The 17,932-nt window shown below is 42.5% G+C and overlaps 1 protein-coding gene across 1 annotated transcript; it reads right to left on the reverse strand.

Moving 5' to 3' along the window:
* Positions 1-127: 127 nt before the first annotated feature.
* rhpn1 (rhophilin, Rho GTPase binding protein 1) lies at positions 128-17,223 on the reverse strand. Its single transcript, XM_019273601.2, has 16 exons — positions 16,928-17,223; positions 16,737-16,824; positions 13,430-13,545; positions 7,556-7,684; positions 6,753-6,828; positions 6,185-6,262; positions 5,910-6,034; positions 5,036-5,202; positions 4,743-4,930; positions 4,507-4,663; positions 4,210-4,353; positions 3,894-4,088; positions 3,733-3,809; positions 3,498-3,644; positions 3,241-3,393; positions 128-3,162 (listed from the first exon to the last, which is right to left on the reverse strand). The coding sequence occupies exons 1-16, from the start codon at positions 16,945-16,947 to the stop codon at positions 2,953-2,955; spliced, it is 2,070 nt and encodes a 689-aa protein (XP_019129146.2). The 5' UTR covers positions 16,948-17,223; the 3' UTR covers positions 128-2,952.
* Positions 17,224-17,932: the final 709 nt, after the last annotated feature.

A 17,932-nucleotide genomic window follows, 5' to 3' on the forward strand; every position in this document is an offset into this window, starting at 1 on the left:
AGATGTCGATTTGTCACTATGAATAAACCATGTTTAATTTTTCTTTTACAAAAATATATCAGCCAACTACTACTACTGTAACTAAGTAAAAAGGCAGAGTCAAGAACATTTAAACAGACAAAGCTGATAACAGTTCATTGTTCACTTTAATTCTATTTAAACATGAAAAAAATACTGTGCAAACCCCTGAATGCAGTCATTAAGGGATGATCAGATATTCAAACACAGAAAGAAAATGACATTTACTCACCACACACACACAGAGCTGCAGAGAGGGCATCAGTTGTGATCACAACATAAAGTTGTTTCCTTGAAATTAATTGTACGATTAAGAGAATAAAAAGATATTTTGCGATCAATTGTCAACACTGTTTTTGTGTTTTACATGAAACAATAACACAATCATGTGAAAACATGAGAAATCTTTGTGTTTGTCCCCTCTGGCTTCCCGTACTCGTAACTATAAACCACCGTGGCACAAACATCACACAGACGAAACAACAACACTCATTCATTTTTAGCTGGACCGAACAACAATGTGCTAAAATTCTCACAATTCTAAAAATTGTATCAAAATCTTACAAAAAGTCCAAACAATGTTAATCACAAGAAACATTTTTTTCCTCCACTAACATCGTCATCTACTGCTCCTAATATTGGCTGACTGTAACATACAGTGCAGTGGCGTTCATGTCCTCAGAAACCGTACAGAACATGGTAGATAGATAAAACAATACAAAACACACACACAGCCTTTCGTGTTCATCATTGTAACATCACGTCACAGCTACATTAAGAGATTTGTCCTTTTCAATCTTCACAGTGCATTTCAAATAGACTACAAACAAACCCTCTGAAGTGCTTTTAAATCATCTAAAAACGACAAAGATATTTCTCCAAGAACACTGATCCGAGGATGAATAATACATTGTACTTCTTAGTGAAGTACAGTTCAAATCAAACAGTTTAAGGTGGTTTGTGGAGCACTTCAGCGGTTAAACAGGAGACTGTAACCTCAGAGAACCACGTAAGACACGAGAGAAACGGCGCCTGCTTGTTAATTCTGCTCTGCCTTCTCAGTTACGTATTGTATAATAGAGCTTTCAGTAATCCAACATCTCTGCTCTTACAAAGAATAAAAGCAAACAGGCGTGTTTGCGTCACGCGACGCCCGGTGTGTCTTAACCTTCGTCGATAAAGGTGGACAAATATTTTGACAAAGCAGATTTCAGGTTTTTAAAAAGACTCAATTAAGACTGTCTGCGTTAAAAGCAAAAGAGATGCTGTGAATGTGTGAATCCTTAACTCCAGACTTACTGTTAGTCGTGGTTCAAGTCATAATTTGGTCTCGTGTTTGCTGTGATATATTCTTTAACCGTCTGTGGCGTCTCACAGAGAAGTCCAGCTGATGTGCATTAAAAAACATGCTGCTCTATATCATCGGTAAGCAGAACCAGGCATTCTGGTTTTAAGACTTGTGTTTGGACAGAAAGCAAATCCGTTCTTCGCGTGCACAAATTCGACTGCTGTACTTTCTGTGCAGTCTGTTTATCTGACCCTGGTCTCACATCGCAGATCTCCACACTTGGTTTTAATGCTCTGTCAGCACTAGAGAATGGCCCGACTCGAATTTAGGGGAAAAAAAAAAACACTAACTTGTTTGTACAATTGTCTTGGACAGTGCTAAGCTGAGGATGCAGTGATGGTGCCCTTGCAAAATAATGTTGGACGACAGGGGATGCAGACTGAAACAGTCAGCAAATGGCAGGTTTATACCAACAGCCTACTTCCTGTGAGTCAGACTAATTTGATCCAAACAGCCAGCGTACCATCTGTACAAACATTAGCTGTTTAGCTGACTAGAATATGACGCGTTTGTGCGGCAGCCAGAATAAACTCAGAACTCACCAGTAACTCCAGTTCTTCCTGTTCATTCCAGGGCTGCCCCCCTTAAAGTCGATGATCTGAGTCTTCAGTTGAGAAGATCCCGAGGTGAATCACCGCTTTTATTTATTTTTTAGCTGTGTCATTGTACACAGATCAAAGCAGGAGCAACAGTGGGATAGTCTGTGAGCTAAACTACTTTTAAATCAGGAGCTGGTGGTGTAACATACCGAGGATGAAGACTTCAAACATGTCTTGGTTTTAGTTTGCGCCAATCTAGGCTAATTACCAGAGCTGTATTCACACCAATTTGGGCCTTTCCAAAGATTTCAGAGATTTTCCTTATTTTTAAACCTTTAAACCCGGCTCAGACTACTTCCAATCTCAGACATGGACACACTACAAGATCATCATCATCATCATCATCGTCAACATTAACACGCACGACCTTCTCATGTAAACAAACTTAAAAATAAGCAGAAGGCAAAACAAGTCAGGATGAGACGCGATCGTCACAGGTTATCTCTCCTCTGAGATTTGAACTGTTTTATCAACAGTTGTGTGCTAACTAAAGGATGTTTACCGTTGCTTGGCAACACGTCAGCTGCTCCGTCTCCTAGTAGACTTGCCTCTTTCATCGGATTTCGTGGTCCCGCTTGGAAAGTACTGATCCTAAATATCAAACATGTTTGAAATTACCATCAGATAATCTGGTCCGAACGTTGGTACTGACCAAAGGTCCTGGACCAGATTTGTTCTCAGATTATCAGGAGAGGTGGGTCTGAGGTGAATCTGCCCAAAACTCCTGTAGTCTGAGCGCGGCTCTCGACTCCAAGGCAGTACAGTGTATCCTCTGAGGCAACATGGGCCGACTCTGAAAATGATCATGGCAGCAAGATCCTCCCTCTTCACTCTTGAAATGTTAAATTTAGCAACAAGCTACAAGATGTTCTGCTTGTATGTGTGCTCTTTTCTCTGCAGCAGCATCCTGACGGTCTGGATGCACTCCTAATCGTACCACGTGTCCCACTGCTGTGATTCCCTGAGTGGTTCCTCTGCAGTCCTGCCTCAGTACATGGACTCGGTGTCTCGGATGCTTCCAAACGACAAACTGAAAGTGCTTCCTAGTCTCTTGGTGACCCCGCCGCCTTCCCTCTTCTTCTTCCTGTTCCAGTTCAACAGAGAGGCGGAGCTCTGGCCTTTAGCTCCACCCAGCAGACGCTGTCGAGTGTTTTCTTTATCGCTGCAGTGGGACAGCATAATGGCCCTCCTCTCCACCTACCAACACACACACAGAGTTAAGCACGCAGACATTGAAACAGCAGCTACCGACATCCCAAACACACGCTTACTTGCCTGTGTGTCATGTGAGTGTAATGTGACCACGCTGAGCTCCACTCCTCTGTCACTACAGCTCTTTAGCATGTGGACCACCTCGCCATGTTTGGCCCATTTACAGTCCTGTCCGTCCACGGCTACGATGTAGTCTCCCTCTCGTAGTCCTGCCTCCTGTACGACGCACAAACATGAGGAAAGGAGTGAAGATCATTTGTTTATCACTACTAAGCACTCCTGCTGTAAGTGACGCACAAAGAGTCAGCGGAGTGTCTTACCGCTGCGCAGCCTCCCGGCACCACCCCAGCCACCAGGACGGGGGAGTCTCCTCTGAGTGTGAGACCCAGTCCACCCTCTCTCCTCTGCAGGCAGATCACACGTGTAGGACCCCAGCGAGCACGTGCACAAAACACTGACAGAGGCCCCTGCAGCACAGAGAAGAGCCATCTTCAACTCAAGAAGCAGTCAGAGCTGCAGTTTGTTAGTGGATATCTGTTAATGAACACGTCTTACCAGTCTTTGGAAGATATCAGTAACTTGGACTGTGGAGAAGTTGGGTGGAGTGATGTCAGGTTTCTGGTGGGTTTGAGCTGACGACAGAAGACACCACAATCACTTAACTGTCATTTAACCACAGGATCCTGTTATTAATTTGACTTGATGCAGATGTTTACACTGGATCTCTGGAGCCTCTGCAGTTTCATCGAAGTCGTCCTCTCTGTCCAGCTCGGAGTACTTGTCCAAAGAGCGTTTGTGTGTGAGAGACAGCACGTCCTGCAGGATGTCCATCTTCCTCAGGATCTTACACAGACTGTGGACACGCATGGCCTCCTCATGTCTGATTACCGCACGCCGCAGGTGAGCTTTACCTGCGCATAAAGTTGACTTTCAAAGAAGTGTCACTGATTCTCTCAGCAGCTGCCTGGTCTCTCTCCACTGCTGTGTATTTAGACTAAATATAAACATATTCCTTCTGCAAATTAAACTCACCAAGCTTTCTTCTCTTTTCAGGATCTCGTAGAACCTGGCTGAGCGGTGGCCCCGCAGGAACGTTGATGTAGAAGTGGAGGAAAGCCTTCTCTGTTTCTTCATCACCCTCCTCCTCCTCCTCCTCCTCCTCCTCCTCAGTGGACACTACAAAACAGGACATTTCACGTTAATGTTGATACAGTATACTTTGATTTACGATGCATTTTCTAATGTGCAAACAGACCATTAACAATAAAACTACTGAATTTAGCTGAGGAATCAGTTGCTCAACAGTGTGAGTTGCTTGGTGTGACTTACACGTGTGGTCACAGAGTGCAACAGCAGCATAGTAGTGTGAGAGGGCGCGGAAGTGTTCAGATTTGACCTGAACCATGGACGCCCAAGAAAACGGCACGTAGTCCTTCATGAGAGGCTGCGCCATGGTCTGCTGCACTAACAAGTAGACGTCTGACACCTACAGGAGACATGCACGCACAGCATGAGAGTCACGGTGTATCAGCAGCAAATGCGCAACCAGAGCCGTGTTCACTCACCCGTGCAGCCTCTTGTGCCAGGCGCAGCTGGGAAGTCAAGTGTGTGTCCTGTGTGGTGAGTGTGACACGTTCAAACACACACTCCTGGACCTGGGCGACCATCAGTCGTACCAGCATGCAGAGCGACGGACCGCTCATGTCCAGACTCGGAGCGTTGGAGAAATTGTCCTTAAGGTAATTAAATGCACCTAAACACAAAAAAAACAAAGTTAACTGTATTTTGGCAGATAAGGTGAACAGACTCACTGTGGAGGCTTGTGGAGCGTTCAGGTACGCATGTGTTGTTTCAGTACCTGCAGCTCTCTGAAAAGCATCAATAGCTTTGTCTATGCCAGCCGTTGTCGAGCGGTCCTGCCGTGCTCCGATCTGTGTGTACAGAGCACCGATGTTGAACAACACACTTCCTTTCTCGAAGGCCAACGTACGCTGACACGACGGGACGCCTGTCAGAGAGTCGTACCTGTGGGAGAGAGACGAGAAGGCATCAGCTCGCTGAGTGACACAAACAGGAGGCATTAACTGTTCCATCAATCAATTCATTTTTTACTGTACAGTGCATATACACACAGTTTTCTATTATCTTTGCACTCACATCAGATTTGAAATTAAATCATAATCAGTGTTCACATCTGTTACAGTTACAGCTGGTACAAAGAGACATTTCACAAGTGGACATCTCTAAATACACAAGTGTGAATGACCATTAAGATGCACTGCGGTCGGATCTTTTAAACCACTTGCCGAGGTGGCCTGGGTCACATTTAAATACATATTTGTAGTTTTGCATCTTCAGATCAGATCACAAGCGGTCACTCGAGACAAATGTGGAGATGTATTGTAATGCAGGTGTGAACTGACGTACTCAGAGCTGTCCACTCGTGGCTCATATCCACAGACATTACACTGCATTTTTTTTTCCAAATACAGAGATGACCTCAATTCAACAGGTCATGTGTGTCACCTGCTGAGGACAAATCTAAAACAAGCACAAAGTAAAGCTGGCTGCAGCGCAGGCCTGGCAAAGCATGGACGATTTCAAGCAGACCAATCACAGAGCTGGTTGGTCCGGTCCAAATTCACAAAATCCAGCTGAATAACTATATAATAAAACTACAGCCAGTCCTCCGTACTTTAAATACAGGATTCAAAAACATTTTACAGTGTTACCAGTGGAAGTGCACGCCGAGGTTCCTGTGTAAGGGGAAGAAGCGCTGGTCCAGGTAATACATCTGGTTGTAGTACTCCATCAGTAGCTCCAGGCCGGCCTGGTTACGACTGGGTGTACGCATGGCCTGGATCAAACAACAACGACACACATAAATACACAGACAGATATGCTTTTTCCTGTCTCGGAGGTACACCGTGATCTTCTGTGACCCCCTGAATGAAAAACAGATTTAATACTGAACTAGATCAAGGTTAGTATGAGCGTGTTTATTAACCTGTCTGAGCTCCATAAGCTCCTTGATCTCCTTGTCGTAGAGAGAGCAGTCCTCTCCATAGTGCTCACAGATGAAGTCCTGTGAGAGGAGACAGACAGTCACATAATAAACCTGTTTCTCAAAACTGTTCTTGTCTGACAACAAATGAATAAAACAAAACAGATGTCAAATTAGGAAAATATGTTTGTTTTTTGTTTGTTTGATCAGACTTCACCCAAGTAAAATATTAACTATTGGGCTACAAATCTTTGTTTAAAATCACTAAATCATTGCCGTTTTCAAACTAGTTTATATGTCAGCATGTTTGTTAGTTGGAAAATGTAGCTTTGACGCATATTTAAGTTATTTTTAAAGGATAAATCTGAGTTAAAATGCAAGAAATCCATTACAGATATTTTTGGATGTGAGCTGAATTCAGTCAGAAGTTATTAAAATAAATAAAGCAGTCCAACTGATGGATGTTAGATTCAGTTTAAAACTGTCGTCAAAGGTGAAACACAGCTCTTCAAATTCACTGAATGAGATAAATCAAAGGGCTTAAATATGATCAGACGGGTGCTAATTTCACCTGGATTGACACTGTGAAGTCCACCTCTTTGGTTTCTTTTAATCCGAGTGGGATCATGGGAACGTTGATGGCCTCACTGTGAAAAGAAATAAATAGCGTGTGTGTGTGTGTGTAATAGTTCAGGTTACACTACGTACACACCAACAAGTACACACACACACACAGTGACAGCCATGTCAGCGCTGCCATCTGCTTGTCTTCAAACCCAGCAGGTTCATCCTGCTAATAAGCAAAGCTAAAGCCAAGTATTAACCCTTACGGCACGACACCCCCCCACAGTCACCCCGTCCCATTCACACTCAGCATAAACACACACACACACGCCACAGGGTCATTAATGACACTCTAATCAGGGGATTTATCCCTCCCATGACCCGAGGCTGCAGAGGGAAAAATCCTCTGGCTGTGAAGGACTGCACACACACACACACACACACATTTGTCTTTCAGGACTTGTAAAGGACCGCCCGTGATGTAATTCCCTTGCCTCTTACCCTATAACCTTAACTGAAACCTAACTCTAACCTACACAAAGTCTTAAACCCCTACACAGCCCTTTGAGGAACGGAGAACCACCAGAAACGTCCTCATTCATTCTCAAGGTCTAACACATGAACAACAAGTACACAAGCGCAAACACACAGTGCACGGTGTGAATGCAAAAATGAAACAGATGCTTGTTTTCACCAATTATAATTCTCATTAAACTAATGAGCGTGACCTGGAATTCACAGAACAAACAATGAATGGGCCATGGTTGTGTGTGTGTGTGTGTGTGTGTGTGTGTGTGTGTGTGTGTGTACCTGTCTGTCTGGTAGACCTCCATGTTGCTGTTGAGCTCCTCCAGCTCCTCTTTGAGCAGCTGCAGGTTGGAGTTGACAAAGCTGAGCTCCAGAGCTACCGTCTCCTTCACCTTGTTGTTGGTCGTTGCCCTGCACAAATAAAAACACACACACACACACACGTCAGGTCTCATACTTCATTTACACCGACAGAACAGGAGAACAGAAAATTAGTCTGCCATTATTCCAAGTCAACATGGCAACTTCGAAAAGGCGAATCCTTTTCTATCTTAAACAGTTTCACGATCACGTGATGCTACACTGACTTGGAATGAGGTGACGCCAACTATTTCACTTATTTTGTTCAAACTGAATCAGATTTTAACAGAAAATATGTTTTCCGCTTTTCCTCTGATGTCCTCCGGCTGCTCCGCCTCAACTCTCTGTGAGTGTTCTGATGGACAGTAAAGTAAACTGCTGCTGCGAGTGTTAGTGTTAACACTGGTGGCAGCACAGGAGCTTTGGACTGTCGGGAGGAGGTTTTCAGGCCCGGGAAGCAATGTAACTGGTCTTATCAGCTTCTACAGACATAGGTAATGTCGAAGAGAGTGAAGGGGACGTTGACGGAGGAAGCTAAGACGATAAATCTGGGACTTTTAGTCGTTGGCGAGAGCTTGGTGAAATACAAGGCTGAAAGACAGACGCCGAGCTGGCCTTCTTGTTGGTGGACTAGTCAGTGATATTAGCTGGCGGCTGTGTTGTGTTGCTGCATGTAGACTGACGTTTGGCTGTCAGCAAAGTTGTCAAAAAAAGCGATACGATGCATGTTTTGAGAACTGATGACATTTTTTCCGGTAACACTGAGTATCAATGAAATATTTCAATGTTTTGATGCTTTTTTAAAGTATAATAACGAGTTCTTCATCTCTCTCCTTCGTCTGTTTTCTTGCTCATGTTACTGATCCCCAAGACACAACAAATCTGACATTTCCATAGTGGGTCTCTGTCTCAACATAGATGATTTATCACTTAGCATAAAAGATAAAAAAGGTGTAAATTCATGACACTGTTAACACACCAAGCAGTCGTCTTTACTAGAACAAAAAGCCTGTGTTTAATTTATGCAGCTATTCCTCTCTACACCCTCTCTGTTCATTCATGCCACTCCTCCTACAATCACAGGGGGAGGGTCTTTCAGCGCTGAGTAAAGCCAGCTCACACTGCAGTGGGGGTCTGGGGTCAACAGCACACAATGTTCCTGGAAATCTGAGGCATCACTGGGTTGTCGTGGCAGCTGATGATATATACTTAGTTGGAAATGTGGCCCAGGAAATCCCCCCAAATTATGTCATCATTCAAATTAAATGTGTGTGTCCAAAAACAGGGAATAGACAAAATGGCAACATGTGTGATGGGACAGATTTAAGTTGATGCCGGCAAGAAGAGTGAGCTGAAATCACAAGATATATTCGTGCACATGAATGCATCACTTTGGAGACTTGAGTCTCTGTTTTATCTGGAAGAAAGATTAAAGTCTCGGTGCCAAATGAGTCATTAGATGCATCATCATCTTCATCGGGTGCAGACGTAAGCTGTCAACACTTCACCCTCTGTGCAGACACGCTGCAAGTGCTGATGATGAGTGCGATGTTCACTTATCCAACATCTTGATCAGAAGACCTTTGTTCTTTTAAAATCAGAATGCCAGACCTGTCGCGCTTCCTGTCAACTGTGTTCATAAATCTGCATCTTAAGACCTCGTGTTTCACGCAAAAGTCCCTTGTGTCTCACCTGACATGAGACAACATGTCACCTGTGGACAAACTGGTCCTTTAAATTAGTTTCACCGCCCCGCTCATGCACGGTGGACGCTTGGCAGCATCCTGCCATCCACCTTTAACTGTCTTTTTTATTGTAGAATGAATCTTTTGGATTTATCCAGTGTATAGTTTAATGATGTTAGATCACTGACAACATCAATAACTTTTGTTTATTCTCAGCCGCTGTCGCTCCACTGCTTACACTTCCAGAAATTACAGCAAGAGAAGATTTGTGAGTCTGAAAAGTGAACAATGTAATGAATTATTATATGAATTTAAAACTGCTCTATGCCTGAAATGAAGCATTGGGCCTGACAACTTTCAGCATTAAGACTTCTATTAATCATTCTTGTTTAAATTCACTTCTTGCCAACAGAGTATTTTTCCATTTGTCAGAGTGTTTAACTGATCAACATCAACACAGATGCTCACGTCAATTGCCAAAAAAAATAAAAAAACTGGCAGCCAAAGCAAGACTCGCCCAAAAAAAAAAAAACATGGTTTCTTGCAGAGTAAACAGGTTCTTCTAAAACCGAATCAAGATGTTTGAATTTTGTAACTGAATAGATTTAAGGCTGAAGATCTGTGTACAGTAAATATAATTACACATAATGAATTCCAATAAAAAGTATTTTTCATGTTTTAGTTGAAACTTTTGCTTTTGTCATGACAAGTCAGTGACCGGTGGACAGGGCTGAGATGATGATATATATCGTTGTGCGGCAGCATGTCATGGATGCAAGCAGCAGGCGAGGCATGGAGGAGAGTGAACGTAACAGAATGGCGTAACTCTGAACAGGAGAACGTCTCCAACCAGCCAAGACAAGATGAGGAGCTTGTACCTAAGAAAGAGGCTACTACTTCTGTCGCACGGACGTGGTTTTGGTATGAAAAGTCCAACACAGATCAGAAAAATGTGACGTTACGTTCCAAATTATGCTGCTTAAACACCACTAACCTCTTTAACCATCTCTGCAGAGACAGTCTACGGATGTGAACCACAAAAGTCCTGATGAGTGCTCAAAGCAAACTCCAGACTCACAAGTTGTACGTGTAAACTATAATAAGAAATATGCTTTCCCATGTGCTCATTTAATATAAACTATTTAAGATAAGATAACATATACTTTATTGGCCCCAAGGAGACATTTGACTTTGGCAATAGTGCTTCACACAGCTGCAATTGACCCACAAAACAGTGCAGAGGTACACCAAAGACGCAATGAATTACATGAAAGCAATGAGAAAGATATAAATACATAGACATGATCAATAAAAAAACATTTATTTGGAGGAGAGTGATGTTCTACATTAGGACATGTATCATTACTTGCATATGAATGTACCTTCATGAGAGTGTGAGGTTTTGTTCATGTCACACAGCTCAACCAGTGTGATTCTTTAACGCGTGACCAAACTCGGCTCAAACCGAGAGCTCACCTTTGAGCTCCTGTAAATAATGTTAATCTGTCTCGTTAGACCACGTTACCTTCACTTCTCTCTTTATCTGTCTCACTCACACACACACACACACACGCCTCTACTGTACACCTAGGATCAGGCCGAGGGCAATCTGATTAGTCAGCTTTAAATGGGCTGCCAAATATCCCCTTCACTCACTTGCACGCACACCGTAAAGCAGCTTTATAGATAAAAACAACTCTTTCTTCTCATGCACTGATTCAAAGACACAAAAGTCTGAAACTACTTGTTTTGTTTTTTCAGTCACTTATGATATTTTTCCAATAACCGAACTCGCTGACATGAAGACCAGGATTACATTTTGCCCCTGGGTTGAACTCCCGCAGAGAAACACGCCATGACGTCTTCATCAGCCAATCACAAATCCTGACGAGTTACAGCCCCTCTTTCATCTGTAATTAGCATCTTAACCCTCGACTCCTCACCCCGCTTGTACCACGACGCAGTTCCACACAGTTTCAGAGTGAGTGAAAACGAAAGTGAGACACTTTGTGTGTGTGTGGACTATTTCAGTTGACTGGAAAAGAGGACAGACAAAAAAAAACAAAAAAAAAAACGTCTGACTGTGTCAGACAAATAAGTGGGGGATGAGCTTGCCAGGGCTCTGTTGGGAATCTCTGCATGGGAACAGGACAGGAGGCGGACACAAAGCCGGCTGATTACAGGCCGGCAGGCCGTGGGGGGGTCCTCTTTGTCTCTGTGACCCATCATCCCAATAGAAAGGGCAGGAGCTCTTGTTTTATTTCCCCTAAACTGAGTCATCACCTTTTAGGATAACAGCCTGAAACCAGTCAAAAATGGAGTTGGACAGAAAGAGACGATCACTACTTGTTAAAGAATTTGTCCAATCTGCCGATCAGAGCTGAGATGATCAATCAATATAAACTGACATTCATTGATCAAATAAAAATGCAAAATATTCAGTATTTGCCTCTCTTCTGTTTACATAGGGCTTATTTTTATTCAAATATTTTCTCAATGAATCATTTCATCTGTAAAAATGAATGCCTATCACTGTTTGCTCAAGATAATAACTTTTGATCATTACTTTTTATCCAAAACATGAAAGAAAACAAAGAAAATGGTAAATCGTCACATTTAAGAAGTTAAAATGAGGTAATGTTTGAATGTTTTGCTTGAGAAATGATAAATCTTTTTAAAAAAAGCTGTTAATTCATTCTCTGTCGATGTCAGCTCTAGTTTTATATCCTTGATAACTGAACATCTTTGGACTTTGGGTCAGTACTCAGGCAAAAGAGCTATTTTCAAGTCACCCTGGACTCTGGAAATGTATCATTTAAAAGTATAACACAATAAAAAATAATTATAAGTAGTACCTCTGCTATCCATCAATCATCTATCCCTGAAAAAAAAAAGATCTTTGTGAAGCCTAATTAGTTGTAGCCAAACAAGTCCTGGCAGACTGGTGAGGTTGTCTTTTAATTAAAAACACAGTTTTTTGTGTTGATCTAATTAGATTCTGACATGGCACCGCTAAGGAGGCAGAAAGTAGCTCCTTGCTTTAATGAAGTGGCTCCTCCTCCTCCTCCTTCTACTCCCAAGTTGAATCTTTATGACAGCAGCAAGTTCGCTGCAAGTATGTTTTCAGAGAGTGTTGCACAGAGGGCTATTCATGGTGAACTACCCACGAACCCACAAATGTGTAGACTAAATATATGCAAATATATTAAATGTAAGTTTTCCTTTGTTGTAAAATCGAGCAGAGCCTGAGAAACAGTTAAGGAGAGAGAAAGAGGGAGAAGGCAAAGAGATGGAGAGAAGCTGGAGAGGATAAAGATGACGCTAATGTTCTCAGAGAGAAAACTTTGATGTTCTGCCGCCGTGTCTTTTTTTATTTGACTCATTCCTTCACCAATAAAACCCTCACGTGCTGCATGAAACACAAAGTCAGCGCAGTTCATTTGGGGGATTAGCCTTGTATGCAGCGTCCAATTATCATTTTGTATGAGTACAAAAACAAAAATATTGATAGGAAGAAAGGGGTGAAGGGTTAGAGAGAGAGAAAACAAACACATGCAGACAGACAAATGAATGGGTGTTCACACATTGAACACAAACAGAGCCATAAAACTGGGTGGTGCTGGTGTGTGTGTGTGTGTGTGTGTGTGTGTGTTTTTGGAGAGGAGCGTGATCTCTGACCTTTTCCCATCACAGGACACCAACACAAATGTGACAGAGCCAACGGGCTAACAAAGAGCAACTGACACAGAGGAGACCAGCACAGCATTTACCACGACGTTCTCAGAGAGGAAATGCTGATCGAGGAGAAGGTTTCCAATCAAAACCATTGGCATGAACAAAGAGTCCACCTCACTACGTGAAACAACCGATAAAACAGGAAAACACGTCACAAAACACAACCGTTACCCTTGAGTTGTGTCTCCAATTCCACTTTTACACACGAGTAAGAAACACATGCCGACACGGTTGCAAACGTTCACTCATTATCAGCATCAACATTTCACTTCTTTTAAATAATCAGGTGATACTGGTTCAGTGATGCGTCTTATTGTCAACAGATGAAACAACAATAACACTAAGATAAACGGACCCCCACCACCCAGCGCCTCACCTGAAGAGGTTTTCCGCTCCGGCTCTCATGCGCATCTCCTTGTTGATCTGCTGGTTGATGCGAGCTCGCCGGTGCTGCAGTTTACTGCGCTGAGTCTGTGCCAAAGGATCACACCCCTGCAGAGACATGAAGAAACAGAGAAGGCAAAAGAAGTGACGAATATGAATTCGAAGGATATTTTGAGTTTATTTTGTTCGTTTACACTTCTTTCAGTGGAAACTCGGAGGCAGAGACAAACCTGCGGTGAAATGCAGACAGTGGGGATTTCTGGGCTGACAGTGGCTTGTTGAAAAAATGTTCACAGATTGCCCAACCTTCTTAGCCCCAGGCTCAGGGAGCTGTTAGGACCAGGACAGGACAGCTTTCTGGCACAATCAAAAGTGGGCTAACCACTATGGGCCAAGTCAGGTTGTAGCCTAGAACTGGCTGGCCTTGTTCTAGAGCTGGGTTAGCCCTGAGTTTGCTGTGTTATCCCCTAAGAATCGACTAAATACTGGGCTAAAATGTGTGAAACAGGGCTAAGTAAACAGTTAATTTTAGAATCTTTCAGTCAGTTATAGGTCAAGTTAAACATTTTGTTTTGAATTTTAATTTATATTGTGCATTGTTGTAATGTCAGTGCTAAATAAATATTTTCATACTTTCATACTACATACTAATTGATTTATACTTTGAATTGCAATGCCTTGACTTTTGTGAGGTTAGTACACAGTCATAGCAATGAATGCAATGGTTCTAATAATTGACATAATCATTTCGTTCGGTGTTTCGGTTTTCGGCCTTGGTTTCCTCATTTTTGGTTTTCGGTTTCGGCCAAGAATTTTCATTTCGGTGCATCCCTATTAGTTGCATGTTCCGGCATTTAACCCAGGGTTAGTGGGAGTGCAGTGCGAATGGCCCTGGGCTTGTATTAACAATGTGTGTGTGAGTTGCCTTATGGGTCAAGTCTCAGCCCAGGGCTAATATGCAGAGTGAAATTAGAGACAGCGTAGAGCAACAATTAGGAGAAGATCAAATTATCTGAGACAGCAGCGAGTAGAGACGCTTAGAAAGATACTGTGACGGTTTGGAGAATTACCTGGTCTCGTCAAATGTAAAACAACCTTCATTCCATTAAAAAAAAAAAAAAAAAATAGTATCAATGTATCATGACAATGATATTTCTCTTTTTGGGTCATCCAACCGGCCTGGGTAGGACATCCAAAAAGACAAATGTCCCAGATGAAACCCATCTCCTGCTTCCCATCATCTTACCGGCTGATGTGGAGATTGCTTATTTGCCGACAAACACACAGTACATAATCATGGCATGATAAATGAGAGTGAATCTTTTATGCCCAAAGTTGGGCCTTCCCGGTAGATTTCACATGGCCTTCGTCTCAACTTTACCTTTATCAGTAAACTGAAGCGTTTTATTGCTGGAGCTTATTTATGGCAGTGAAGTACAGTACAGCTGGGACAGAAAGTCTACATGGGATAAAAGAGCATGCCAGAGATGATGGGTGTGTCAAAGGGTATATCCAAAATGTGGGAGAAGGGCTTTGGGGATGCTAAACATGGTCATAACCTGGCATGGTACAGCGGGAGGAGAACCTTCTCCTTATGTGTTTAAGAGAAAAACGATCTGATCAAATGTCAGCGCTGTGGATCTGTGTGCAGATTTAAAGGCCTCTTTAATCTCACCTCAGCGGACATCACCAGAGCAGATCCCCCTCTGATGATTGCTGGTTTCAGTGAGCAGACATTTAACAATCTATCATACAATTCATCACTGTCTCGGACTCAAAACAGATGTACGGTAAGATGACAAATGGAGCAGCTGTACTGTAAACACACTGTGTACTCCCTTCCCTTATCCTTGTGGCTCTTCTTGTACGGTTTCTCATTTTCTCACACTCTTCCTCTCTTTATCTTCCTCATTCCCTCTCACCCAGTTAAGGTGTTTGTTTAGCATGCGCACGTCGAGTAATCCTCAGAGTGCCTGTGTGGATTAGACTTTTGGCCGAGCTCCCACCTCTGCTCCACCATCAGTGGGGCAGTAGGACGGAGGCTGCTCGACATCGGTCTGTGCAGATAAAAGTCTAAAAGCCTTCGATGTCCAGGTGACTTTCTCCGAGCACACCGACAAAAACACGTTAAACTGTGACTTGCTGAAGGGCACCATGTCTGTAATGATTGATTTTCTCCATCTATGTTTTCCTCATTCAATCCAGAAACTAAAGATGTTCCTGTTGACTCATTTCGTAGTCGACTAAACAGAAATTTAAATGATGAAGACTTGATGAAAAACTGAAAACTTTCAGGGAGGGATGAGTTGGGAAGAGAGCCAATCAGGCAATCTAAACTGTGTGTGTGGTCGGGAGGTGAGATGCAGCTAAGGAGTGTGTTTTCACTAAAACTGTCCAGTACTGAGACGGGATAACCCAGAGCTGCACATCTTACATCATAAATGAGTTGTATTAATAGTGAAACACCTTCTCCTATTAATGCAACTAACTGAGAGGCTGATATCTCAAATTTTAGAAAGGGAAGATTCACTGATTACAGCTGAAATCATAAAAATAAACCTTTCCTATGTAGATCCTGTATCAATTTTGCACCGATATGACTATTCAAGTTCTACTTTCCCAACAAATTACAACTTTAAACTGTATCAAAAGAATATTTAAGTTCAAAATTCTTGAACACATAGACTAATTTAACGCACAAATCCAGTTGCTGAGATCTGTTGCTGCTTGACGCAGCGTCGTCAATCGCAGTTCACCTGGATTAACTTTGCAGAGATTAATGAGCATCATATATGGAAAAAAAAAGGTTAACATCGACACATATTGGATAACATATATGCTGATATAATAAATCTGTGACAGGCCAACAATATATTGGTTGGGCTCTAGTTTTTAAGTCAAGTCAACTTTATTGTCAAAGCTGCTATATGTACAGGACATGCTGTGCAAACAGCATAAACATGACGTATAAAATATAAGTAAAAGATGTTAAAAATATAAAACAGAAATATATACAAGCTAAAAAGACATCCGTGTGGCAATATGGCACAGTAAATATAAGTATGTGTATGGCTATATGACAGTATTTACAGTATACACAGTGAGTATATCAGAAATAAAAGGTGGTTTTGTGATATTTTTATTAGTTTGCAATGTTTTACACAATACTGTCACAGCAGAGTGAGGATCTCAAAGCTCATATTGGCAATTAGGGACAACACTGTAAGAGTTACCACACACCTTTAGTGTGTATATGTGTGTGTGCATGTGTGTGTAAAGAGTGAGTGTAGGTGTCTCACCTTGCGGATGCTCCCGCCGTGGCCGCCCTCTGTGGGTAACGTTAAGGGCATGTCGTCGTCCGAGGCGCCGTCTGACATCTCCAAGTCTCTGTGAAGACGGAGAGAAATGTCAATATATTTATAAACCCTGTATTCAAAACAGAACTGCCAGGACTCGGACAGACAGCGTAACGGCAGTTAGCTAAACTTGCCTTGTCGCACGTTCCTCCATCGTGAAGTAACGGCCAAAAAAAAAACGGCTTAAAAAAAAAGTAGCTACATCTTTTCCCAACTTTGTAAAAAATCCACGTAAACTTAAAGCTCCGTGAGTCAGCCAGCGGTAGACTGAAAACTTTTTACTCCTTCAAGGCGACACAGCTTCAGTTTATCGCATTATGATACAGCTACACCTCCTCCACCTCCTCCTACACCTCCTCCTCCGCCTCGCTTTTCTCTGACTTTGTAAGTTGCAAGCCGCAACAGCTTATTCACCCCCGAGGCGGGCCGCGAATGTGAAGAGGCAGCCAATCACGTCGCAGCTTTTAAGAGCGACAGTGAATGTGACGAATCAGAGGGAGGATTAGGAACGAACGACAGCCCGATGTGACCAATTACAAGCCGTCCCCGCCAATACTACGGGGCCGTTGCTACGGCAACGCCAGGGCCGTGGCTCGTGTGTGTGTGGGCAGGGGGGGCTCCGAAAAAGATAGTAGAGGCTCCTCCTCCGCGTGGGGCTGAAAACATGAATATAAATGATTATAACTTTGTTTTTAAGTTATTGCTCATTACTCCTTTTAAAATCAAAGCTTTAATTAAAAGGATAAGTTTGCAGTGACCTGTTTTTTTGAATTTCAAAGTTGATTGGACCCTCTAAACCGGTTAGAATGTGTTAGAATATGTAATATTCCCCAGTGCCCCTGTCACACTGCATTTTCTGTCTATTTTCTTAAAATTAAAATGGTCAAAAATCCTTCCAAATTACTCCATTAAGACATCAAGACATAGAGGAACACCAGAGAAGTCATGCCGTGACTTGGTTTTTATTTTATTATATTATACTTGAATGGTTTTTATTTTATTTCTTATTTTTAATCTATTTTATTTGCATTCAGTGTGGGGTTTTTTATCCTGCCTCCTCACTGCAAGATGTTGAGATGGCACTTCCTCAGTTTGCACAGTTTGCATAGTGCCTTGTTTATAAAAGGGTAGAGGTGGTT

Source organism: Larimichthys crocea, chromosome XVII (assembly GCF_000972845.2).
Source record: "Larimichthys crocea isolate SSNF chromosome XVII, L_crocea_2.0, whole genome shotgun sequence".
NCBI classification, from domain to species: Eukaryota; Metazoa; Chordata; class Actinopteri; family Sciaenidae; genus Larimichthys; species Larimichthys crocea.